This window comes from Squalius cephalus (assembly GCF_949319135.1).
Source record: "Squalius cephalus genome assembly, chromosome: 19".
In the NCBI taxonomy this organism is placed as follows: Eukaryota; Metazoa; Chordata; class Actinopteri; order Cypriniformes; family Leuciscidae; genus Squalius; species Squalius cephalus.
In genome coordinates this window covers 13,886,766-13,913,074 of record NC_137140.1, presented here as the reverse complement: position 1 = coordinate 13,913,074, position 26,309 = coordinate 13,886,766, and the positions used below count along the sequence as shown (strand labels likewise).

General features: G+C 44.4%; 1 protein-coding gene across 1 annotated transcript in view; it reads right to left on the bottom strand.

Moving 5' to 3' along the window:
- plxdc1 (plexin domain containing 1) overlaps nt 1-26,309 on the bottom strand; it is a 629,959-nt gene that overhangs the window by 236,208 nt on the left and 367,442 nt on the right. The window contains exons 6-7 of the mRNA XM_079851089.1: nt 393-511; nt 70-169 (exon numbers count right to left, since the gene is read on the bottom strand). Of these exons, the coding sequence (XP_079707215.1) occupies nt 70-169; nt 393-511 (219 nt within the window). The remainder of the gene's footprint in view (nt 1-69; nt 170-392; nt 512-26,309) is intronic.

Genomic DNA, 26,309 nt, shown 5'->3' with positions numbered 1-26,309 from the left:
CCAATAAAGTCAAAATGATAACAGTGTAAATGTACCATAAATTTAACTCATTAACAGTTTTACACTGACCTGGAGACGGCGAAGAAGACAGAATGGCCATGAAGGCATCAGACAGTCCCACTTTCACTGGATGCTCAGTGGAGTTGATTTTCTCCACAGGCAAAGGAACCTGTTATGAAAAGCCAAAAGAAGGAAACTGGACACAGTCAAAACCATGTTTTTTCTTCTTTTGTAAATTTGATATACAGAAGTAATGATCTGTGAGCACATTATTTTACACTGCTTTGATGAGAATAATTTTGAGTGGTAATGAAATTCTCACTGTTGGCTTTATGTGTGTTTAGTTTATCTTGGTTGAACTGAGCCACATAAAACCTCTGAGGCTGACTCACATCTTTGTAGCTGAAGACAATGGTCCCGTTACCATAGAGAACAGTCTGGAAGGTGAAAGCTCCTTCAGTTTCTCGATCCTTTAGCCTCACTTCGTCCCACTGTACCACAAATATGTCACCTGGGGCATCAAAGTCAGGTTAAATTTCCACTGAAGGCTGCTTGAAATTTTTTAATATAGATTAAAATATGTATTTCACTAATGATAAGAAAGCACATACTGTACTTGTTTTTAGAATTTAATCAGACTGATTTGGGATATACGCTACCATTCAAAAGTATGGAGTAAAAAAAGTGAAAAAAAGTCTATTATGCTCACCAAGGCTACACTTATTTTTTTTTTAAATACAGTAAAAACAGTAATATTATTAATATTATAATATATAATATTATTGCACTTTAAAATAGCTGTTTTCTATTTGGAAATATGTAAAAAAATTCATTCCTGTGATGTGTAGCTTTTTAAGGGAATGAATCATGCCAAAGAGTTGAAAACAATCAGAACCCCTAACAGACACCAGAATTTTGGAAAGATAAAACGAAAGGGCTTCTTAACATATTGTTAAATAACTCTCTCTGCATTTGTCATCCAAGTGGATGCTGCACATTAGTGGTGGTTGAGGTGATTCCCCCTTCAATGTAAAGCGCTTTGAGTACCTAGAAAAGTGATATATAAATGTAACAAATTATTATTATAAAATTGTTTGATAATTATTTATTTATTATTATATTACTATTTATTTATACAAATGCAGCAAATGCATTCACATAAATGAGCGACGGATAAACTGGCCAGTTTGCAAATCGAGGAAAAGAGGGTAGCTGGATTTTTGCCCGTCTTCGTGGAAAATGGATGTTTGTGGCGGCAAGAGCGTTGCTCCAATTAGTTGACTGAATGGAAGCGGTTGAGCAGGGGTGCGTGGACTAGCTGAGGGTGGGAGGAGCGAATTTGCTGGAGGACGACAGGCTCGATTTCCCTTGTTATGTGCAGAAGGGAACCGGAGTTAGAGGATCCTGCAGATGACTTGAAAACGGTAGAGTATTCTGCGGAACACTCTTCGTTGGAGGTAAAGTTGCTGCTGAAGCTAATTGAGTTGGGACATGGTTCAAAGGATGGGCCGGGAGAGGATCCTCTCAAACCTACGTTTGGATCTGCATTAGAGTTTTGACACTCTCCTCAAGCTTTAAAGGAATTCTTTAAGGAAGGGATGACTTCCTGCCACAATGTGAGCTAACATCACAAAAGAGACTAAAACCTCTCATATACATAAACAATGACATTTTCTTCAGTGTATGTGAATTAAACTTCAAATGCTTGTATCGATGCTTATGAATAAATCACCTTATTCCAAACCCTGCCACGTGTACTATCAAAATTACCCTCTTCTAATTTTGTAAATAATGTTGCATATGTACATTACCATAACTTGCATCCCACTCTTTTCCCTATACTTCGGGTTAATGCTGCACAATACTCCAGACTACCATAAACATACAAATGAGATGTTGAATGAGACAAAGGAAAGATTTCTTGCTCAAAATTACCACCTCCGCATGGGCCAGTCCACTGTCAATAGGTGTGCTTAAGATAATCCCTGTGTGGGATTAAAGGACCACAACTCAAACACACCCTCAGTCAGCCGTTTTGATTCAGACCTACAGCAGCTCCAATCAGCTAATTTTGTCATACCCTACAGACCAAGCGTGCTGCACAAGTCCTGAAAAGTGAAGCCAAAGCGTCTTGATCGCCCCCAGGTGGTTGGTCCCAGTATAGGTCATAAACCCCGCCCTCCCCATGAAGTCTAATGGGACGCAATGGAAACTAAACAATCAAAGTGCACTTCAAATATTTTTTTTCCAAAGATGTTTTCTGTCATTTTAGATAGTTTTTATCACACTGATGTAAGTTTAGGTGTTCGTTTTTTTAAATAAGTTTGGTCTTAGTTAGTTATTTGATGCTATAAAAACAGGAATGTGACGTCATGATTGACAGCTATGATTGACAGCTGTGATTGGCACCAACAGACTTTTTGGGGGGATTTTCGGGAGGAGATTGGAGCTTCAACTTAAATTTTTTACATGTCCATAACTGTTTATTTCACACTGACACAATGAGTTGCTCTGCAGTAAACGTCCCGGGTTACGTATGTAACCCTAGTTCCCCGAAGGGAACGGACGCTGCGTGTAATCGCAGTGGGAACGCCTCCAGCGTAGTGTGTCTGAAGCATGAATGAAATCAGTCAATGGCGAGACGGAGCGTCACAGCGAGTGACGTCATCGACCAGGAAACTATAAAGCACCCCTGAATACACAAGCGAAACAGCTTCTGATGTTACTGAAGCAAGCGATCCAAGGGGATGCCGGGAGTATGGCAGGACACACAGCGTCCGTTCCCTTCGGGGAACTAGGGTTACATACGTAACCCGGGACGTTCCCCTTCAGGAACTACCGCTGCGTGTAATTGCAGTGGGAACGCAATACCCACATCCCCATACGAGCAAGTCCCTGTTGTGTGTGATTAGGGAGCACAAACTGACGAGAGAACCTGCGCCCCAGGAGTGGAGCCAAAATCAAGACTGTAAAACCTGACGAAAGTGTGAGGTGAGGACCACCCTGCCGCATCACAAACATCCTGAAGAGAAACTCCTGAAAGGAGAGCTTTAGAGGCAGCCATACTCCTAGTGGAGTGAGCCCGTACAGCCAAAGGTGAAGGCTGACCGGCCGACTCATAAGCAAGTGAGATGGCCTCAACCACCCACTTGCTCATTCTCTGTTTAGAAGCGGGACCCCCCTTGTTGGGAGACCCAAAGCAAACAAACAACTGTTCAGACTTCCTCCACAAGGCAGCTCTGTGGACATAAGCATCTAGAGCCCTAACTGGGCACAGCAAATTAAGCTTCTCCTGGTCTGACGTCAGAAATGGAGGAGGACAAAAAGCCTGCAGTATGACAGGTCTAACAACCGTAGTTGGAACCTTGGGAACATAACCCGGCCTAGGATAGAGGAAGGCCTTAGCCATGCCAGGCGAGAATTCCAAGCACGAGGGAGCCACCGATAACGCTTGAATATCTCCTATCCTCTTGAGAGATGAGATAGCGAGTAAGAAAACAGTTTTAAGAGTAAGGAACTTCTCGGAAACTTCTTCAAGGGGCTCGAAGGGAGCCAGGGAGAGACCCTCTAGAACGATGGCCAAGTCCCAGGATGGTACCCTCGTGCGTACTGCTGGCCTCAGCCTCAAGGTGCCACGAAGGAAGCGAGATATAAGTGGGTGTCTCCCGAGAGAACCTCCACTCGAAGGGGCGTGGTAAGCAGCTAAGGCCGCCACGTACACCTTCAGTGTGGAGTGGGATAGCCCTGTAGAAAGACGGTCCTGCAGGAACTCCAGCACTGTACCAACCGGGCAGTTAACTGGGTCCTGCTGGCGCTCTCCACACCAGGAGGTGAAAAGTTTCTACCTCGCAGCATATAACTTCCTTGTAGCGGGAGCTCTGGATTGAAGGATGGTCTCAACAACCTCGGTTGAGAGACCAAGCTCTATGAGCTGGGCCCCCTCAGAGGCCAAGCCCACAGCCTCCACAGTTCTGGGCGGGAGTGCAGGATCGACCCGCTCGCCTGAGAGAGTAGGTCCCTCCTGATCGGTATCTCCAGGGGAGAGCCATCGAGGAGAGACACAAGGTCCGCAAACCATACTCGGGCCTGCCAGAACGGGGCTATTAACAGAAGACTGAGCCCGTCCCGGCGAACCCTCTCCAGAACTCCCGGGAGCAGAGCGATTGGGGGAAAAGCATACAGACGTGACCTCGGCCACGCCTGCACCATGGCATCCAACCCCAGCGGAGCTGGCTGGCTGAGAGAGAACCACAGTGGACAGTGTGATGTCTCTCGGGACGGAAATAGGTCTACCTCGGCACGACCGAAATGTTCCCAAAGGAGCTCCACCACCTCGGGGTGAAGTCTCCATTCCCCGGGCCTCGGCCCCTGCCTCGACAGGATGTCTGCCCCCTGATTTAGATACCCCGGGAGATAAATAGCTCTCAATGAAAGAATTTTCCCTTGGGACCAAAGAAGGATCTGACGGGCCAGTTTGTAAAGCGGGCGTGACCGCAGACCTCCCTGATGGTTTATATAAGAGACCACTGATGTGTTGTCTGTCCGGACAAGGACATGGTGGCCCCTTAGGTCTGGGAGGAAGTGTTTCAGGGCCCGAAACACCGTCAACATTTCTAGACAGTTTATGTGCCACGAGAGATGATGGTCCTGCCACAGACCCTGAGCTGGGCGACCACTCATGATCGCCCCCCAACCTGTGAGAGAGGCATTTGTCGTTAGCATTACACGACAACACAGAGCTCCCAACACAGGACCTTGGGACAGGAACCAAGGATCTTTCCACATGACCAGGGCGCGAAGACACCGTTGCGAACTCATGATCGTGTGGAGCGGATTTCCCCTCGGGGAGAATCCCTTGGTTCTGAGCCACCACTGCAGCGGTCTCATGTGCAAGAGGCCGAAGGGTATAACGTTGGACGCTGCTGCCATGAGACCTAACAGTTTCTGGAACTGCTTTACAGTGAGTGACTGGCCTAGCTTGACCTGTTGTACGCCCGCGAGAATCGAAGCAATACGAGCAGGTGACAATAGTGCCTGCATCGTCGTCGAATCCCACACCACACCGAGAAAAGTGGTTCTCTGTGCTGGAGAAAGAACAATCTTCTTGGTATTGAGCCTCAACCCCAATCTCTTGATATGAGCGAGAACGACATCTCAATGCCGAACCGCTTGCTGTTCCGATTGAGCTAGAATTAACCAATCGTCGATATAGTTCAGAATGCGGATACCCTGAAGTCTCAACGGAGCTATGGCCGCATCCATACATTTCGTGAACGTTCGGGGTGACAGTGCTAGGCCGAACGGAAGAACCCGATATTGGTACGCTTCGCCCCCGAAAGTGAACATCAGGAACTTCCGATGTTGAGGAAGAATAGACACATGGAAGTAGGCGTCCTTCAGATCTATCGTGACAAACCTGTCCTCGGACGCAACCCCCCGTCTTTCTTTGGAACAATGAAATATCGGCTGTAATAACCTTTAAGGTTAGGACCTCAGGACCTTTAAGACGCGGCCTTCTTGGCGACAATGACTGTCCTCAGATCAGCCCTGCCCCGCGAAGGCCGCGCCTGAGAGCGCCCCGTCTCATCCCTCCAGTTTCTCTGCGGGGGGGAACGAGACGCAACGCTCTGACGCAACGCTCAACGATCCCTCGCTCAGCAGTCCCAGGAATTCTCATTTTGAGGGGGATAAATTTATGAAATGCAGCTGCCTGCTTTTTTTCTTCTTGAAACCTCTCAGTGACAGAGTGTAGAGCATCACCGAAGAGGCCCGCAGGCGACATGGGTGCATTTAAAAGAAGAGATTTATCTTTTTCTTTCATGGATGTCTGGCTCAACCATAAATGCCTCTCCGTGGCCACCAGGGCTGCCATAGACCGGCCAATGGATTTTGCGGTCTCCTTGGTGGCCCGGAGAGTGAGATCAGCTGTCTGTCTGAGCTCATTAATAGTCTCTACAGAAATCTCTCCCCCCTCACTAGCTTCCTTAAGCAGGTCGGCCTGATATGCCTGCATGATAGCCATCGTATGTAGGCACGCAGCCGCCTGGCCCGCCGCCGAGTAAGCCTTTCCTACCAGTGCGGATGTATTTTTTAATGGTCTGGTGGGAAGGGCCGGTGCTTTAAGCGACGATGCCGATTCGGGAGAGAGATAGCTCGCGAGCGTCTCCTCCGCCTTTGGCATCGTCACATAACCAAATGCTTTAGCTCCCATGATATTACCATAAGCATTAGAATGACTGGTATAAATCCTACTAGATACTGGTCTAGCCCAGGTCTTCGACACCTCAGTGTGAAGATCTGAGAAGAATGGTAAGCGAGAAGCGAGAAGGCTGAGAACGTGACGGCAGAAATCTTTCATCAAGTTTGCTATTATGTTTAAACTCCTGCCTGTCAACTGGCCACTCGATGCTGAGCTTCTCAACAGCACGAGATAAAACATCCATAAGCTCATCTTCAGCAGGGTGTTGGAATGATGAGTCTCCAGTCTCCTCTGTTGCAAGACTTTCAACATCCAGCTCCTCAGAACTGGATAGCCAAAGTTCTTGAACATCATGTGCCTCAACCCGGGCGGAAGTAACCGCAGCGCGTGCTTCCAGAGCCGGGATAGAGGCACTGGATCTCACCGGTGAAGGATGAGATAGGGCGGGGCCCGTCTCAAGCTCGTGGGTGAGATCCATTTGCGAACCCCACGACTGAAGCCGCCGCTCTGCCTCGGCAGAAGCGGGACCCGAGCTGCGGGGCGCGCGCACCGAACCGCCCTCCTCGAAGAGCGATTGGCGCGAGCGCAGCGTCCTTAAGGGAAGACGCTCGCAATGCTCACAATCAGCCCCCTTGAGAGCTGACTGGGCATGCTGCACTCCTAAACAAGCAACACATAGTTGGTGTGAATCCCCGCCTGTGATGTATTGAGTGCAGGGGGGAACACACTGCCTATATTGTTGCTCGCTCGTCATTTTGACGCTCATATTGTTTTTTTTATGTATATGTGGGAATATATAGTGAAAAACTTCTGCCTAGTAACACTAGAAACAGACAAACATGAAATATTGACAGATTCAAACACACACAGAGCGCTGATGAAGTAACAGAAGCTGTTTCGCTTGTGTATTCAGGGGTGCTTTATAGTTTCCTGGTTGATGACATCACTCGCTGTGACGCTCCGTCTCACCATTGACTGATTTCATTTATGCTTCAGACGCACTATGCTGGAGGCGTTCCCACTGCGATTACACGCAGCGGTAGTTCCTGAAGGGGAACTGTACTAACCGTTTCTGTGAGAGTGTGGGCGGGAACTTGATATCGCGACTCCACTTCACGCTCACTACTGCACAGACTCGGGTCCTGCATTCACTACTGCGCAGAATCTTGTCCCAAATCAGTGCAAGATGTCAGCGCCATATTATGACTTTGGCAGCTTCACTTTCCACCAGTGGAAGAGAGTGAAGGAACAGTCTGAAGAAGACAGTCTATGCTGCATACCATAAAATCTCATCACGTCCCTCTTGCTCCGCATGCACATTTGGACAATTGTTTCAGCACAAGCCAATACAAGTATCTGATCTGCAGACTGTAACGAATACGACTCTGGGTAAATTTGAATTAGCTCAAGAATATGGGGAATTTTGGGAATATTAATTTTTATGACTCATGGTCATAATTCATAAGTCGCATGTACATTTATTTTATCAATTATCGAGATTATCTTGTTCTGTGACTGGTCTGACCGACATTTAATTCGTCCAGCGAAATAAATGTAAAATCATTACAGTCAAGAAGAGATATTCACAAACTTCAAGAGAGTTTCATGTCCTGGCCACGGACATCAACTTCCTGAGTTTATTAATTAAAACTACTCAAGTAGTCTATATTTCGAGCTTGTAGCTTAAGATCTTTTGTTTCATTGACTTTAGAATGGTGGATTTTCAAACACGGAGACAGTGAAAAGTATTTATGAATTTTAATAAATGCAAAACTATAGATTATATGAGCTACGAATATAAACGTACGTAAAAATGCAAACAATAAACAAACAACATATAACCACACAATAACATAAGTGATCAGAATGAAATGAAAGAAAGAAAGAAAGAAAAGAGAAGAGGAAGAGCTAGTAATTATTACATACAGAAACCTTGGTTCACGAGACAACCTGGAAAGCAGTTTTATCAGATAAGGTTACCGTCACTTGCACGTTTGTTCTCTGTTCGGCGCGAGGCTGAGGCAGGACAAGAGGGTGGTGTCGATCCTGTTTCTGTTGCGTCTTCAGGTGCCGTGAAGTTTAAAGGCTCATTGGATGTAACATTACCGAGAAAGTTCGTCTTCCGTGCGGAAGAGGCCAGAAATCTTGGTTTCTAAGGCAGCAGGCTTTTACATGGCGCGGGGGTTTGTGTCCCAGAGGCCACGGTGAGGCCTGTTCAGCTGGTTGCCATGGAGCTGCGCTACACGTGGATGAGGTCCGGGATGAGAGCGACCGGAGAAGAGAAGAGGAGAGGTCAGCGGGATCGATGAGAGAAGAGCGGTGAGCGAAGAAGGAAGAGCAAGATAAGAGAGAGAAGGGAAGCATGATATTTTGAAGGGGCCAAAACTCACGCCCTCTCACGGACGTGGGCCAACCGTCTTTAACCACGGATCGGGCACACCTCCTGACGTTTCGAGATCTATACCCCCCTTCCTCTTAGAAATTGGAACGATAGATTCGTTCGTAACATTAATATCACTGGTATTAATAAAACAATGCATCCTCTGATATGTTGCGTTAAACATTCGAGACCGTTGGGATATCTGGAACAAGACGATACCATGAATGGCACTGCTATGACATAATTTCACACAAATACACGATTATAGTCACATCGCATTGATTACAAACCAATAAAGTTATATAGGCATAATATTTGAGACAAGGGATCATGCACACTTCGAGAAAATACATTTTAAACATTTACAAATTGATTTTTGATTACACGTGGTTTGAATACGATGAGTCTCTGTGTGTGTGTGTATGTGCTCCGTATGGAGAGTTCATGCAAGTTGAAGAGTTCACGGGGTGTTTTAATGAGATTAGCAGTCAGCACATCTGGTCAACAAAGTCTTGTTGTTTTCTGAAGTGTAACTCAGGGTTAAATGTAAATAAATGTCCAGAGCAAATCCCCGGGGGGTTCTCTGAGATTGCTCTTATTGGTCAATGAATGCTTGCCGGGTAATAAACAAAAGGCTTCTTATTGACTTAGTAGTGGGGGATCTGTGCTTGCCGCTAGGCAGTGATGATCTATCTGAATTCGAGGCGCCGTTAGGTCTACGTGGCCGAATCTTAAGACAATAGAGGTGTTGTACATGGGGTTTTCAAGAAGTTGATTAGGACCCAGACTAATCAGAGGAAGATTCCGATCATGTGAGCCAAATGACCATTTGTTGCTTGTAGACAGTTCCAGAGGAACAAAGTCCGTTTGTTGGTAATTTCAGTAATTTTAAATATATATAGAGAGAGAGCTGGTAATCTGATCATCTTCTTTGCGTTACAAGACTTAATATTTTGAATTTAAGTATTAACCCCTTTGAAATAAGGTGATTTTAAGTTCCCTTTCGAAAGGGAAGTCATACTGCATCGATGACGCTTTGGGGAACGCCTCTGCGTGAACCTGTGTCTGAAATGCTTATCCAATCAAAGCAATCGTATCGACCAGCAAAAGCCTATGACATCACTACTAGAGCAACACGGAAGTATATAAGGGGCGCCTAGACAACATGTCATCCTCTTTTCATCTTCAGATTTGCTACATGCTTTTGTACTGTCGGTACTGTATACATTAGGAGGTTTTCTTGACCAGGAGTGAACGTTAATAACATTAGTCATGTTAATTCTGCTACATGTAATTCAGAAAGCTGATCTAAATATTTATAAATAATTATAACTAGTTAGGACTAAATATATATTCAAAGGTGACTTGAATTGACTTAGTGCTATGGGAACACATCTTTGTGTGACCATCTGTCAATTATGTGTATAAACACGCCAAAGAATTTGGCCTTGCACTTGATGGCATCTGACAGTGACGTCACTGGAGTGCATGCTCGTCAGAGGCTATAATTAGATGTGCTGCAGGTGCACCCTCAGGTATCACTTTGTTTGAAGAGTTGTACAGGCACATCCTCAGTGATGCCTCAAAGTGCAGAATCTCGTTCCCGCTTTTTCAGGGAACAGGGTTACAATCAGTTAACCCGAGATGTTCCCTTTCAAAAGCTACTCTCAACGCTGCCCTTAGTGCTAGGGGAACGAGAATACCAACACTGCCACACTGGGTACCCCTAACGGTTCTGTATTCTGTGCTCACAAGCACTAGATAGGTCTCAGACATGAGTCTGGGAATGTTGACTCAAAGACATATGAACCCAGGGTCACATTAACATCCAAACTATAAAATATGATGAATGTGTGTGGAGAGGACCACCCTGCTGCCTCACAAACTAAACTGCTTTGGATGCGACTAGCTTAGTGAACTCTGTACATTGTTCAGTTCCGGCTGTAGAGCCCACGCAGCAGGGCAACTGGGTGACGGTGAGATGCTGAAGTTGCGGGACAAAACACGCTCTTCCGTTCTGATTGCAACATCAAACAGGTTCTCCTCACTCAGTGAAACACCCACTGAGAATCCTGTTGAATGTGCCCTAGTTATTGGCGATTCTATTACACAGAACGTGAAAATAGAGATACCAGCCACCATAGTCACATGTTTGCCGGGAGCCAGAGTGCCTGACATCAAAGCAAATTTAAAAGTGCTGGATAATGCTAATCGTAAATTCTTTAAGATTATTATTCACGTCGGCACTAATGATGTTCGACTTCGCCAGTTGGAGATCACCAAAATTAACGTTAAATAGGTGTGTGAACTCACAAGTATGATGTCAGGCACAGTAATTTGCTCTGGCCCCCTTCCAGTTCGCAGGGTGATGAGATACTTAGTAGATTGTCCTCACTCAATGGCTGGCTGTCAAGTCAAGTCAAGTCAAGTCATCTTCATTTATATAGCGCTTTTAACAATGTAGATTGTTCCAAAGCGACTTTACAGTGTTGGAAACTTTATTCCTTCATCAAAGCAAGACCAGGAGATGTTGGGATATCGTTCAAGCAGAAGTTATTCTTTATTGAGGACTTCGCTGAGCGTTGCTGCAGTCATCCAACAATCTAACTAACGTAACTTTACATGGTATCTTATAGGCATTCAGTGGGCAGTCCTTAAAGGTGCTGACAGTCCTTAAAAGTCTTGACCTTACAAACAGCCTTAGAGATGACCACTAAATCTAATCATCTAAAGACAATAGAGGCAATAACCCCCCCCAATATTTAAATCTATGCATTACAACCCCCCCAATATTTATACCATGATCACATGAAAAATATGCAGACCCAAACTTCAAACCCCCCAATGTTCAAACCAAATCTACGCCCTTGCCCCCAAATTGTATAAACAACACATGGTCACAGGAACTAAGACTATGTAAACATTCACACATAGTTCAACTCTCAGTAGGAAGATCAAAGACTAACAAAACCCCTTCAAAGGAAACTATATTGATGCCATCATGTTTACCTTGAATGCCCAATACAGTATAGTTCACCTTAGTTTTGTATGTGACGTTATGTAAAGAAGTAGGATCAGCAGATCTAAAACATATTCTTAAATTTGTAATCCTACAACAGTGATAATAGGAAATTAAAATAACAGAGATTGTTTTGGCTTTATAGCAGCTCTAGAATAAAGTTAATGTCCAGCTAAAGTTAGTTTTGATTGATTCACTTCTGTCGCAACGATCATTAGTTATTAACTTAGGGGCCGCTAACACAACACCGTTTTAACAGAAAACTCTTAAGTTCTCTCTGCGCAAACTTTAAAAATGTTAAGAGATTGCTCAAATACTGTGGAGCTAAACCATTTAGTGCTTTGTAAGTAATCAGCAATATTTTAAAATGTATATGATGTATAATAGGGAGCCAATGCAGTGTTGACAGAACCAGGCTAATATGGTCATACTTCCTGATTCTGGTAAGAACTCGAGCTGCTGCGTTTTGGACCAGCTTTGACTTGTTTATTAAGTGTGCAGGGCAACCACCCATAAGAGCATTACAATAATCTATCCTTGATGTCATGAACGCATTAACTAATTGTTCTGAATTTGTCAATGAGATCATATGACACAATTTAGATATATTTTTAAGATTGAAAAATGCGGTTTTACAGATACTAGACACATGACTTTCAAATGAAAGATTGGTATCAAAGAGCACACCCAGGTTCCTAACCGACGACGAAGACTTGACAGAGCAGCCATCAAGTGTTAGACAGTATTCTAGGCTATTACATGAGGAATTTTTTGTCCAAAAATTAGAATCTCTGTTTTTTCAGAATTAAGTAGTAGGAAATTACTAGACATCCAATTTTTTATATCACCTATGCATTCCGTTAATTTTGTAAATGGGTAAGTTTCGTCAGGGTGTGAAGAAATATAGAGCTGAGTATCATCAGCATAACAGTGAAAACTAATTCCATGCTTCCTAATGATATCTCCCAAGGGTAGCATGTACAGAGTGAACAGCAACGGTCCTAGTACTGAGCCTTGTGGTACGCCATACTGAACTTGTGATCGATGAGACATCTCTTCATTTACTGCTACAAACTGATAACGGTCAGATAAGTATGATTTAAACCATGCTAATGCAATTCCACTAATGCCAAATCATTTTCTAGTCTATTTAAAATAATGTTGTGGTCAATAGTATCAAATGCAGCACTAAGATCAAGTAACACTAATAGCGAGATACAACCACGATCGGATGATAAGAGCAAATCATTTGTAACTCTAATGAGAGCAGTCTCAGTACTATGGTACGGTCTAAATCCTGACTGAAAATCCTCGCAGATATCATTTCTTTCTAAAAAGGAACATAGTTGTCGTCACGTTCACCGTCTGTCTATCTCTACACTACATTCCCCAGGATCCTCTTTGGCGCACCTGCATTCACTCTCCCCTGAGTATAATCACCTGCACCTGTTCATAATCAGCAAGCTCTATAAAATACTCACCACAGCCTCAGTTCAAGGAAAAGCCTCCAACAGGAACAGACCATAATCTGTTGTCTCCTGAGCCTCTGATGCATCAAGATTCCGAGACGTATTGTATACTTACCTATGAAACACTAACCTCCGTGTCATTGTTCTGATGTCTCCAGAAATCCTGTTCGATTCCATGTTACCTGTGATCCTGTGTTCTCCCGAGCTTCCGATGTTTCCTCCAAGCTTGCTTGCTATCAACTGCATCTGAAAGAGAAAAGACAAGTATTAATGAACAGTGACGACTTGATATCAACAAACCTGAAGTTAACATGCTTACCTGCTGTCTGCTCCGCACAGAGTGATCTTCACCGAATCTGCACTTGAACTCACTGAATACTCACCTTGCACTCTTGTCTATTTGAATAAAGCTGTGTTTGGATTCACTTACCTCTGTCTCCGTGCCTGTATCCTGACAGAAGGCTTGACCAATACCGCTATGGATCCTACACAGCCCGCAGACAGTGCTTCCGCGAACCCCACGGAATCCACTATGTTCGACCAGAACGGTAGAACTCTGGAGGAATTTGCTGAAGTGTTCCTTCACATTTACCAGGATGGGAACTGGGATGAGGACTTCCTTCAACAGCAGTTCTGGAGCAGGTTAGACGATCCACTCGCCCAGATACTGCTGTTGGATGATCTCGACCTACCTCTCGTCAAATTCATTGACCGCACGCTGTGGGTGTGTGGTTCCTCACTCACTGTGGGAGACATCCAGGTCCAGCCAGACCTTCACGTCCAGCCCGATCCTCATCTCATCAGCTCAGCTAAACCCACCGAACCAGTCCTCTGCCCAATCAAACCAGTGCTTCACGTCAATCCCGCCGACCCAGAGCCATCATTCGCTGCAATGCCCCCTCGCTCTCGTAAACGGAGGAGGAAGAAGACTTCCTGCATTCCCCAAATTCTGGAGGCCACCCCTGAGCAGTCTGTCCTGCATGTCTGTTCTGTCGAGATTGAAGATGCTACCCTTTCCCTGTATGTTGCTGCTATTATGTGTGTCTGGGCCGTACATGCCTCCCTGTCGGCTACCTCAGCTCCATCCTCTCCTGAGCCACGTTTCCACTCTCAGTCCAGCCGAGCCTGCACTTCACGCCAGTCCAGCCGAGCCTGCGACTGAGAGCGTCATGCCCGCCGAGCCTGAGACTGAGAGCGTCATGCACGCCGAGACTGAGAGCGTCATGTCCCCCAAGCCAGAGCTAGTCTTCGAGCAAGAGCCAGAGCCAGTCTTCGAGCAAGAGCAAGGGCCAGAGCCAGAGCCAGTCTTCGAGCAAGAGCAAGAGCCAGAGCCAGTCTTCGAACAAGAGCCAGAGCCAGTCTTCAAGAGCAAGAGCCAGAGCCAGTCTTCGAGCAAGAGCCAGAGCCAGAGCCAGTCTTCCCAAGGGCGTTTTCCCTGCTGGTTCCGTCCAGCCCTGAGTTTCCTGATATGCTGGTCCCGTCCAGCCCCGAGTTTCCTGATATGCTGGTTCCGTCCAGCCCCGAGTTTCCTGATATGCTGGTTCCGTCCAGCCCCGAGTTTCCTGATATGCTGGTCCCGTCCAGCCCAGAGTTTTCCAATCCGCTGGTCCTGCCCAGCCCAGAGCCCGTTGATCCTGCGCCAGAGCCGTTGATCCTGCGCCAGAGCCCGTTGATCCTGCGCCAGAGCCCGCTGATCCTGCGCCAGTCCTGTCAAGCCCAGAGTTTCCTTCGCCGCTGGTCCCATTTGGCTCAAAGCCCTCTTCACCGCTGGTCCTGCCCAGCCTAAAGCCCACTTCACCGCTGGTCCTGCCCAGCCCAAGACCCTCTTTGCTGCCGGACCCCCCCTTTCCTGTCAATTTCCCCATTCAAATTTTGGGGGGGCGCAGTATACCTGCTAGGGGGACCGCGGAGGTCTTTCCGATGAGGTTCCCAGTGCCACCATGGTCACCTGAAAAAACATCTCCGCCATGGCCACCCGAAGGGTCATCACCGCCATGGCCACCCGAAGGCCACCCGTCTCTATTTGTACGGCGCTGGTCGTACAAATAGTAGGAGGGGGGGTTATGTCACATTCACCGTCTGTCTATCTCTACACTACATTCCCCAGGATCCTCTTTGGCACACCTGCATTCACTCTCCCCTGAGTATAATCACCTGCACCTGTTCATAATCAGGAAGCTCTATAAAATACTCACCACAGCCTCAGTTCAAGGAAAAGCCTCCTACAGGAACAGACCATAATCCGTTGTCTTCTGAGCCTCTGATGTATCAAGATTCCGAGACGTAATGTATACTTACCTATGAAACACTATCCTCTGTGTCATTGTTCTGATGTCTTCAGAAATCCTGTTCGATTCCATGTTACCTGTGATCCTGTGTTCTCCCGAGCTTCCGATGTTTCCTCCAAGCTTGCTTGCTATCAACTGCATCTGAAAGAGAAAAGACAAGTATTAATGAACAGTGACGACTTGATATCAACAAACCTGAAGTTACATGTTTACCTGCTGTCTGCCCCGCACAGAGTGATCTTCACCGAATCTGCACTTGAACTCACTGAATACTCACCTTGCACTCTTGTCTACTTGAATAAAGCTGTGTTTGGATTCACTTACCTCTGTCTCCGTGCCTGTATCCTGACAGTTGTGAGAATACCGCCTTTTCTAGTATCTTTGACAGAAATGGTAGATTCGAGATCGGCCTGTAATTGACTAATTCTGTACGATCAAGTTGCGTTTTTTTAACAAGCGGTTTAATCATACCCAGCTTAAAAGTTTTTGGTACGTATCCTAATGACAAAGATGAATGAATGATATTAAGAAGAGGATCTATGACCTCTGGAAGCATCTCTTTCAGTAGCTTAGTCGGTATAGGGTCTAACATACATGTAGTCGATTTAGATGATTTAACGAGTTTAGAAAATTCTTCCTCTCCTACAGCAATGAATGAATCGAATTTTTCCTTAGGGAGACTACAATGCACTCCCTGATGCGATACTGTAGTAGACGGTTGCATAGATGTAATTTTCTCCCTGATATTATCAATCTTATAAGTGAAGAAGTTCATAAAGTCATTACTGCTGTGCTGCTTGGAAACTTCTGAGCTTGAAGCTTTATGTTTTTGTTAGTTTAGCCACTGTTTCAAATACATACCTAGGGTTTTGTTTATTTTCTTCTAATAGGGTTAAAAAATAAGCAGATCTAGCAGCTTTTAAGGCATCTCTGTATGCAATCAAGCTCTCCTTCGATGAAATGCGAAATACCTTTAGTTTTGTTTTCTTCCAGTTGCGCTCCATTTTTCTGGCTGCTCTCTTAAGGGCCTGAGAGTGCTCATTGTACCACAGTGTTGGACTATTTTCTTTAATGTTCTTTAAGCGCAACGGAGCAACTGTGTCTAAAGTGCTGGAAAAGAGAGAGTTAAAAGTTTCTCTCGCAATATCGAGTTCTTCTAAGCTATCTGGGATGCTGAGATGATGAAACTGATCAGAAAGATAATTAATAAAGCAATCTTTAGTGACAGAAGTGATAGGTCTAATAAATTTGTAACACGGAGTCGGCTTTGCAGCCTTGGCTAAATTAAGTTTACATGAGACTTGATACATGATTACGACAATGAGTAGGTCCTGACACATGTTGTCTAACTCCAATAGAGTTAAGAATGTCTTTAAATGCCAATCCCAATGCATATTTTTCGTTATCTACATGTATATTAACCAACAATTAGGACTTTATCTGCAGCCAGTAATAACTCTGATAGAAAATCAGCAAATTCTTTGATAAAGTCTGTGTGGTGCCCTGGTGGCCTGTATACAGTAGCCAGCACAAATCTCAAACGTGATTTATCATTTACACTATATATTGTTACATTAAGCACCAACACTTTATATACAACATAATTATATTTGAAACTAGACTTCTTAGTAATTTTGAAAATATTACTATAAATTACAGCAACACCTCCCCCTTTGCCTTTCAGACGAGGTTCATGTTTATAGCAGTAATCTTGTTGGGTGGACTCATTAAAAGTAATGTAATCATTTGGTTTTAGCCAGGTTTCTGTCAAACACAGCACATCTAGGATGTAGTCTGTAATCATATCATTAATAATAAGTGCTTTTGGAGTAAGGGATCGAATATTCAGCAACCCAGGTTTTATCATTTTCTCATTTGTATTATATCTGTTTTTTACTTGTTGAACATCAATAACATTTTTACCCTTAGATGGGTTTGGAAGTTTTTTGTATTTCCTAATTCGGGGAACAGACACAGCCTCTATATGATGATATCTAGTTGAAAGAGGCTCTATGTGATGTGATTTATCTGACATGAGATGGCTGGCAGATGGTCGGTTTAGCCAGTCTGCTTCCTGACCTGAGCCCCAATTCATGTTTGAGCTCTAAGACTATGTGCCATATTACTAGAGAGAAAAGCAGCACCATCCCAGGAGGGATGAATATCATCTCTTTTCAACAGGTCAGGTCTGCTCCAAAAACTTTTCCAATTGTCTATAAATTCTATATTATTTTGCGGACACCACTTAGACAGCCAGCCACTGAGTGAGGACAATGTACTAAGTATCTCATCACTCCTGCGAACAGGAAGGGGGCCAGAGCAAATTATAGTGCCTGACATCGTACTTGCGAGTGCACACACCTCTTTAACATTAATTTTGGTGATCTCCGACTGGCGGAGTCGAACATCTTTAGTGCCGATGTGAAGAATAATCTTACAGAATTTACGATTAGCATTAGCCAGCACTCTAAGTCACAGTCAAAGTGGTGCCTGCAAAATAATAAAGAATTCATAGACAATTGGAAAAGTTTTTGGGGCAGACCTGACCTGATGAAAAGAGACCTATATGTTGACATGTTGAAATGTGAAGACAGGTAGGCAACCTTTCAATGCTAAATTTATATAAAAGTAGGCTAGTATGAGTGTTTATTCTAATATGGTGAATATTATGATATTTAGACCCGTGTTTACTGTTAAATACTGTCTTTGTGGATATCTGCTCAAACGTAGATATGTATAATGTGATAAAAATGATATTTCATAGTTTGGAGCGGCTCGATCGCTTCAGTAAATGCTCTCTGCACGCGCTGTGCGTTTGAGTCAGTCGCACTGTGCATTTGAAAAGCAAAATGTGCCAAACATTAATGTGCCATGAGATTCTGAAAGGCAAAGGGGGAGGAGTTGCTGTAATTTATGGTAATATCTTCATAATTACTGAGAAGTCTTGTTTTAAATATATTTCTTTTGAAGTGTTGGTGCTTAATGTAACACTATCTAGTGTAAATGATAAATCACATTTGAGATTTGTGCTGGCTACTGTCTACAGGCCACCAGGGCACAATACAGACTTTATCAAAGAATTTGATGATTTTCTATCAGAGTTAATACTGGCTGCAGATATAGTCCTGATTGTTGGTGATTTTAATATACATTTAGATAACGAAAAAGATGCATTGGGATTTGGCATTTAAAGACACTCTGAACTCTATTGGAGTTAGACAATACGTGTCAGGACCTACTCATTGTCGTAATCATACTCTAGAATGTCGAACATCATTTGTGCCGACATGAATAATAATCTTAGAGAATTTACAATTAGCATTAGCCAGCACTTTTAAATTTGCTTTGATGTCAGGTCTCTGGCTCCCGGAAAACTTGTGACTATGGTGGCTGGTGTCTCTATTTTCACGTTCAGTGTAATAGAATCGCCAATAACTAGGGCACATTCAACAGGATTCACAGTGGGTGTTTCACTGAGTGGGGAGAATCTATTTGAAGTTGTAATCGGAACGGAAGAGCGGTGTTTTGTCCTGCGACTACAACGTCTCACCGTCACCCAGTTGCCCTGCTGCACGGGCTCTACTTCAGCCAGAACCGAACAATGTAAAGAATTCACTAAGCTAGTCACATCCAAAACAGTATCTAAAGCCCTTGCACTCTTACTTGCACTAAAGCCCTTGCACCTTGATTAAAGCTTGGATGCGTGTCTCTAGTTCTGAAATCTTCCCCGTCAGCTTTACTATCTCCCTGCATTTTTCACATGTAAATCCTGTGCTGACAAAGAAGGATATGCTAAACATGTTGCATGAGGTGCAAGTAACAATAAGAGGAGAAGATGACTAGCCTGGGTTTCCCCATGCTGCCTTGCGCACAGCGCGATTTTATTCACGCTGCTAGGCAGCCTTGACACCATGGACCAGATTTTCCCCTCAAAAAGGGAACCAATCACAGAACGGGGAGGGAGCAGCAAGACGATGACGACGTCTATGCGACACACCGAAGCAGTTTGTTTATATCTATGGATCCAACATGGCATCAGACGCGAAGTTACCTTTCGATGCAGCCTTAGATAGTTTTCTAAATAGTTTAGAACGCAAGTTTATTTCGTCTTCTTCCTCGTCAAATTTCTGTCGCTCTACATGAGTTACAGATGACGTCATCTGGTATAATTGAAATGATTGGCTATGAGCTACGTACAGGCGCATTTGATAGACATTCGTAGCGCCCAATAAACGGCTCTGGGCATTCGTAAACCACGCTTCAAATACGAGAAAATGAACATGTGGTTCCCAGACCACGTCTCAATGAGACGAGGTCTGACGTTAGCCAGGCTAGAAGATGACATGACTTACCGTGTTTGTTGACTGATTCTACTCACCTAAGTTAGTTGATGGATTCGTAAAAGGCGCGAGTGTGCGTGAAAAAAATAAATAAATCAAGAGCGCACAGATGGCACGCTAACAGGCTAGCGAATTACTAGCGTGTTGTGCTAGCAATAATGATTTAGATTGAAGCTAGCGATGTCAGGTTAATGTGTTATGTTGAGTAAGTTATATTTAGCAGTATAAACAACAAGGAATGATAGTAAATAATGATTCAAAACAGAAAGATATACAAAGCTTTCAGACGCACACCAACGCAACAGCTGCAGCAGGAGAAAATAGGCAGACATGAGCAATCGATCGCAGACCGCAGTCAAGCTCCTACTTCTCGCGTCCACTATGCAAACTGGCGCACCAGATCCTCCTGTGGTCCCTAGGGAATATACTCTCCCTGAGGGCAGTGTATATCCCAGGGTGCCAGAATATAGGAGCAGACATCCTGTTGAGGCAGGGACTGAGGCCAGGGGATTGGAGACTCCTGGGGAACCAGGGAACTGTCCACTCTGGTTTTCCTCCCTGACCCTATGGTACATACGTGGCCGAGGCTGCGTCTGTACACATTTCCCCCAGTTGCTCTGCTACCCGGAGTTCTGGAGAAAGTCTGCCAGAACGGAATAAGCCTACTTCTAGTAATGTTATGTATTTAGTGTTGGTAACTGGGTTATCCTGCAGTTGTTTTCTTATGCTGTAGATGGCGCTGTGTAACCATGTATACTTTGAACACTGAAACAGTAAAATAAGTCAGTTCTAAGCGTACTCGGTTTCATTGTGTTATTGTTATCTATAGCTCCTCAGAATATAATGATATTCTGGTAAACACAAACAAAATTGGTGACGAGGAGTGGAAATATTGACTTTAACCTTTACGGAGAAGATTAACATAACCGAGTGTACTTGCTGACATAGATGATGAGTGCACGGTGTTGCAGAAGACACTAGCAACAATCAGACAGTGGGCCAATTCAGGATGGCGACTATCGGGCATATTGATGCTTTTGACGAGGCCATCGAACAGTGGAAAACAAATATTGAACGGTTTGACCACTTCACAAAGGCAAATGATATCAACGAGGAAAATCTAGTACCAGTGCTGTTAAGTATTATGGGCACTAAAACGTACGGCCTTCAACGTAACTTGATTGCGCCTGCTAAACCAGGAGAAAGAACATATCAGGAGATTGTAACGACATTTTATTCACTGAAGCCCCTCATAATTGCGGAACAATTCCATTTCCACAAACGCAATCAACAGGAAGGAGAGACAGTTGCACAGTACGTAGCAGTATTAAAACAACTCTCTGAACATTGTGACTTCGGTACACATTTGCAAGATGCCCTATGAGATAGATTTGTTTGTGGATTAAACAATGAGGCGATACAAAAGCGACTTCTCACAGAGGCTGCGCTTACTTTTCAAAAAGCAGTAGAGATAGCTGTTGCCGTGGAAATCATCGCCCGCGAAGCACAGCAGCTCAGCAGTTCCCTTAAAGTCAATGCAATGCATGTTTCCTCGCCCAAACAGCGACGTGATTGTAAGAGATGTGGAAAAACGAACCACACTGACGAGAACTGCTGATACAAGGACCAAGGATCACCAGATCCACTCAAACAGGGCTATTCTGCTATAACCACTTACCCTTTGGGATTGCCCCGGCCCCTGCATTATTTCAGAAAGTAATGGATCAAATCCTTTTGGGAATTCCAAACACTCACTGCTATCTTGATGACATACTGATAACAGGACGAGATAATGTGGAACACTTCGAGACATTAGACTAAGTACTCACCAGACTGGAGAAATATGGTCTGAAACTGCAGCGTGAAAAATGTGAATTTTTCAGACAGTCACTGGAGTATCTGGGTCACTACATCAACGCAGCTGGATTACACAAATCACCAGAAAAGATCAAAGCCATAATGGAAGCACCTGCACCGACCAATGTAAGTCAATTACGCTCTTTTCTTGGGATGATCAACTACTATGGCCGTTTCATTCCAAATCTGGCATCTGTTTTGAACCCCCTCAATGCTCTTTTATGTAAAGAAAAGAAATGGTGCTGGAGCGTGGCATGCGAACAATCATTTCAGAAAGTGAAGGATCTCCTTACTTCACCAGCTATACTCACACATTATGATCCAGAATTACCCATTCGTCTCGCCTGTGATGCTTCCCCATAAGGGGAGGGGGCTGTGATATCACATGTGTGCCCCGATGGGGAGGAAAAGCCAATTGCTTTTGCGTCCAGGACACTCAGTAAAGCGGAGCAAAATTATGCCCAGATCGAGCGTGAGGCTCTGAGTATAATTTTTGGAATTCGCAAATTGCTTCAGTACTTATACGGAAGAAGGTTTACCCTCTTTACTGATCATCAACCTCTAACGGCTATTCTCAGTCCCAACAAGAGCATTCCATCCATGGCAGCAGCTATAATGCAACGATGGGCTCTGATATTAGCCGCCCATGACTATGTCCTTGAGTATAAAAAAGCGGCCTTACATGCCAACGCAGACGGATTGTCGCGGCTGCCATTACCAGTGACACACAATGAGAAAACGGACATGGTGGATGTTTTCTATGCTGCTTAGATAGCCACCCTGCCTGTCAGTAGTGCTGAAATTAGACGTGAAACCCTAAAGGATCCCACTTTGTCACCTGTGCTGGACATGGTTTCAACTGGACGGTTCCCAAAATCTAAAGAGGTACCTTGTAACGGGGTATGTTGTTATGGGAAGAAGGAGGCGGGAACCGGCGGACATTCAAAGATTTTAATAATAAAAATAAAACAAATACAAAATGAAAGTAAAAGCCAGCAGCCCCTCACGGACGACTGCTGGCGACACAAACAAAAACAAAACATCAACTAAAACACAGGCCTGTCCTCTCTCCCTCTTCACTGTCGTCGCTCCTCCTTTATGCCTCCGCTCCTCCGTGAGAGATGCGAGACCGGTGCGTCTCACAGGTGTGGCTCATCATAATCACGACACCGGCCTCGCGCCGTCCTCCCACGGCCCTCGACCTCGTCCTGCTCGCCACATACCTCAAGACTTGCTACCCTTTGTGACACGTCGCCACGAGCTCACAGTTGTTCAAGGATGTTTAATGTGGGGGAGTCGTGTCGTGGTACCAATCAAGCTTCGCTACCGGGTGTTAGTTGATCTGCATTTGGGCCTGCACCTCTTCACCCATGGATTTGGCCAGTTCATCCTTGGGAAAGGATACGTGTGGATTTTGCCGGTCCCTTTGAAGGCCATATGTACTTCATTGTAGTTGATGCTCACTCCAAATGGCCGGAAGTCTCAATTATGGATAGTACTACCACCAGCAAAACCATTCAGGTCTTACAAGGACTTTTCAGTCATTAATGCCTAATGTCATTGTCAGTGACAACGGCCCACAGTTTTGTGCTGAGGAGTTTTCACTTTTCCTGAAGGCAAATGGGGTGCAACATACTCGATCTGCCCCATATCACCCCTCTAGCAATGGGCAAGCTGAACGTTTTGTCCAAACATTCAAACACGCTCTAAAAGCTTCAAAAGGGTCAGCTCCAATCCAACAGAGACTTGATGGATTCCTGTTAACATACATAAACACTCCGCATGCTACCACAAAGGAGTCACCTGTGATGCTATTGCTCAATCGCAAACTAAGAACCTGGCTGGATCTTCTAAAACCTAATCTCGCCAAAACAGTGAGTCAGTCCCAGGATGCCCTGCAGTTACGACGCCAAAAACACTCTAAGTTCAGAGAATTTCATGCTGGAGAGTCCGTTTTTGCTCGTGACTACAGAAAGGGGGAAAAATGGATACCAAGAGTGATGATGTCCAAAACGGGACCTGTCTCCTACATCGTCAACGTGGGTGCTTCTGGAATCTGGAAACGTCATGTAGATCAATTACTGAAACAAGGGACTGAATCCTCTGAAACTCAGATGGAACCAGAAGTTCCTGCTGGTCCTGATGATTTTCAGGCACATCCGCTTCAGGAGAACATCAGGGAAAAGACTGACAATCTTGTGGAGGTGATGATTGACAAACCAGGGTCAGGCAACATTGACCAATCACCCCCGGGGACTGTACAAACGGGAGAGAGTAAAAGTTTAATTCAAGAAAATAAGTATTTCCTTTGTTGTGTTTGACAACCCTTGATTTAAGTTGGGAGGAAATGTTATGTATTTAGTGTTGGTAACTGGGTTATCCTGCAGTTGTTTTCTTATTCTGTAGATGGCGCTGTGTAACCATGTATACTTTGAACATTGAAACAGTAAAAAAAGTCAGTTCTAAGCGTACTCAGTTTCATCGTGTTATTGTTATCTATAGCTCCTCAGAATATAATGATATTCTGATAAACACAACAAGTAGCACCAAACTGGCCGAGCCGGATTTGGTTCACAGACCCTATATATCTCCTCGACGGCAGGAGAGACCTTCTGTCTCAGGTGGGGGGCATTATCCTTCACCCCCATCCAGAGATTTGGAACCTATGGGTTTGGCCTCTGAGGGGGCCCAACTCATAGATGATGGTCTCTCAACTGAGGTTGTAGAGACCATTTTACACTCCAGAGCTCCATCTACGAGGAAACTTTATGCCCTGAAGTGGAGAGTTTTCACTTCTTGGTGTCATCAGCATCAGTGGGATCCGGTTAACTGCCGAGTTGGTTCAGTGCTTGAGTTCTTACTAGATCGCTTTTCATCAGGGTTATCTCCATCCACCCTAAAAGTTTACGTGGCGGCCATAGCGGCTTACCACGCCCCTGTGGGTAATGCATCGTTGGCTAGAGACTCCTTTATTATCCGTTTCCTTCGTGGTACTCTGAGGCTAAGGCCTGCAACTCGAACACGGGTTTCCGGCTTGGGACCTGGCTATAATCCTAGAGGGCCTATATGCGACTCCCTTTGAGCCCCTTGAATCGGTTTCAGAAAAATTTCTGACCTTTAAGACCATCTTCCTTCTAGCTATTTCATCCCTTAAGAGAGTTGGAGACCTACAGGCCCTTTCGGTTTCTCCCACCTGCCTTGAGTTTGCACCCGGGATGGTCAAGGCATTTCTATATCCTAAACAGGGCTACGTCCCTAAAGTGCCGACCAATATACCGAGGCCTATTGTTTTGCAAGCTTTCCGTCCTCTTCCCTTTACGACTTTTACACTTATGTCCACAGAGCTGCTCCGTGGAGAAAATCAGATCAGCTGTTTGTCTGTTTTGGATAGCTTCTAAGCAGACGATCAGCAAGTGGATAGTCGAGGCTATTTCTCTTGCTTATGAGTCCTCTGGCCAGCTGTCTCCTTTGGTGGTCAGAGCTCATTCTACTAGGAGTATGGCGGCCTCTAAAGCCTTAATCTCAGGGGTTTCCTTATAGGTGTGTGATGCAGCGGGCTAGTCTTCCCTGCTCACTTTTTTGAGGTTTTATAGCCTGGACCTGGACGCTACCCCAGGGTCTCAGGTGCTTATGACATAATTGCCAACAGTTTCTCATTAAGGCAATTGTAAGAATGAGGTTTTGGTATTGTCGTTCCCAAAGCGTTATCGCTTTGAGCTTGAGATCCCTCGAAAGGGAATGTCTCAGGTTACAGCTGTAACCCTAGTTCCCTGAGAAGGGAACGAGACGCTGCGTCGTCCTGCCATACTTCCTGCATTCCTGTGATTGACTTGCTTCAGCTATATCGAAGCTAATGCTGGTCAGATCGGATGTGCCTTTATCCTTTCCTGGTCGTGACATCATCCACCCATGACGCTCACTCTCGCTATTGGACTAGTTGACATACATGCTTCAGATGCAATAATGCAGGGGCGTTCCCTTCTCAGGGAACTAGGGTTACAGTCATAACCTAAGATTTTTCGAAACCTGTGGTTACTATAGTTATGATTACAGTCATGATTACCATAATTTTACTCTAGTATTACAGCAATATTACTATAGTAGAACCATGGTTAAAAAAAAACTAAAAAAACAATCATAAAAAAAAACAAAAAAAAAAACATGGCACAGTTTTACCATAGTAAAACCATATAATGCTTTTCACAATTCAAATCGTTTCAAAGCAGCTTTACAGAAAATGCATCTTCAAGGTTACAATCACAAAATATCCTTTAATCAGCCAGAGGTGACCGTGACTCACTGGAGAGCATCTTCTGGCAACAAAGTAATGTCCATAAGATAATAACAAGTCATGAGTTTAAAGTCATGTTCAGTTAAACAATTATCCTATCCTTCAACATTTTTAAAGGGCAAGTTTGCAGATTTTCAACCCACTATTGTTACAATGTTGGTCATATATGTAAATGAAGACTGTTTACTCTTTCTCTGAGTTACATGTACTGAGATATCCCTGTTTATTTGTCAGCAAATCTGTCATGCAAACCTTCCCTTTAAGACACTTTACCCGGTTTAACAGACAAGGCTTAAGGCTAGTCCCAGACTAAAATGCATGTTTGAACAGTCTTAACTGGAAGCAACTTAAAATCTAAAATATCTTAAAATATGTCAGTGCTATTGTTTTGTCTCAAGATTCACACCAGTAATGTTTTTTCCCTTCTAGAGTACATTTAAAAAAAGCTACTTAAATGTCCTAATTT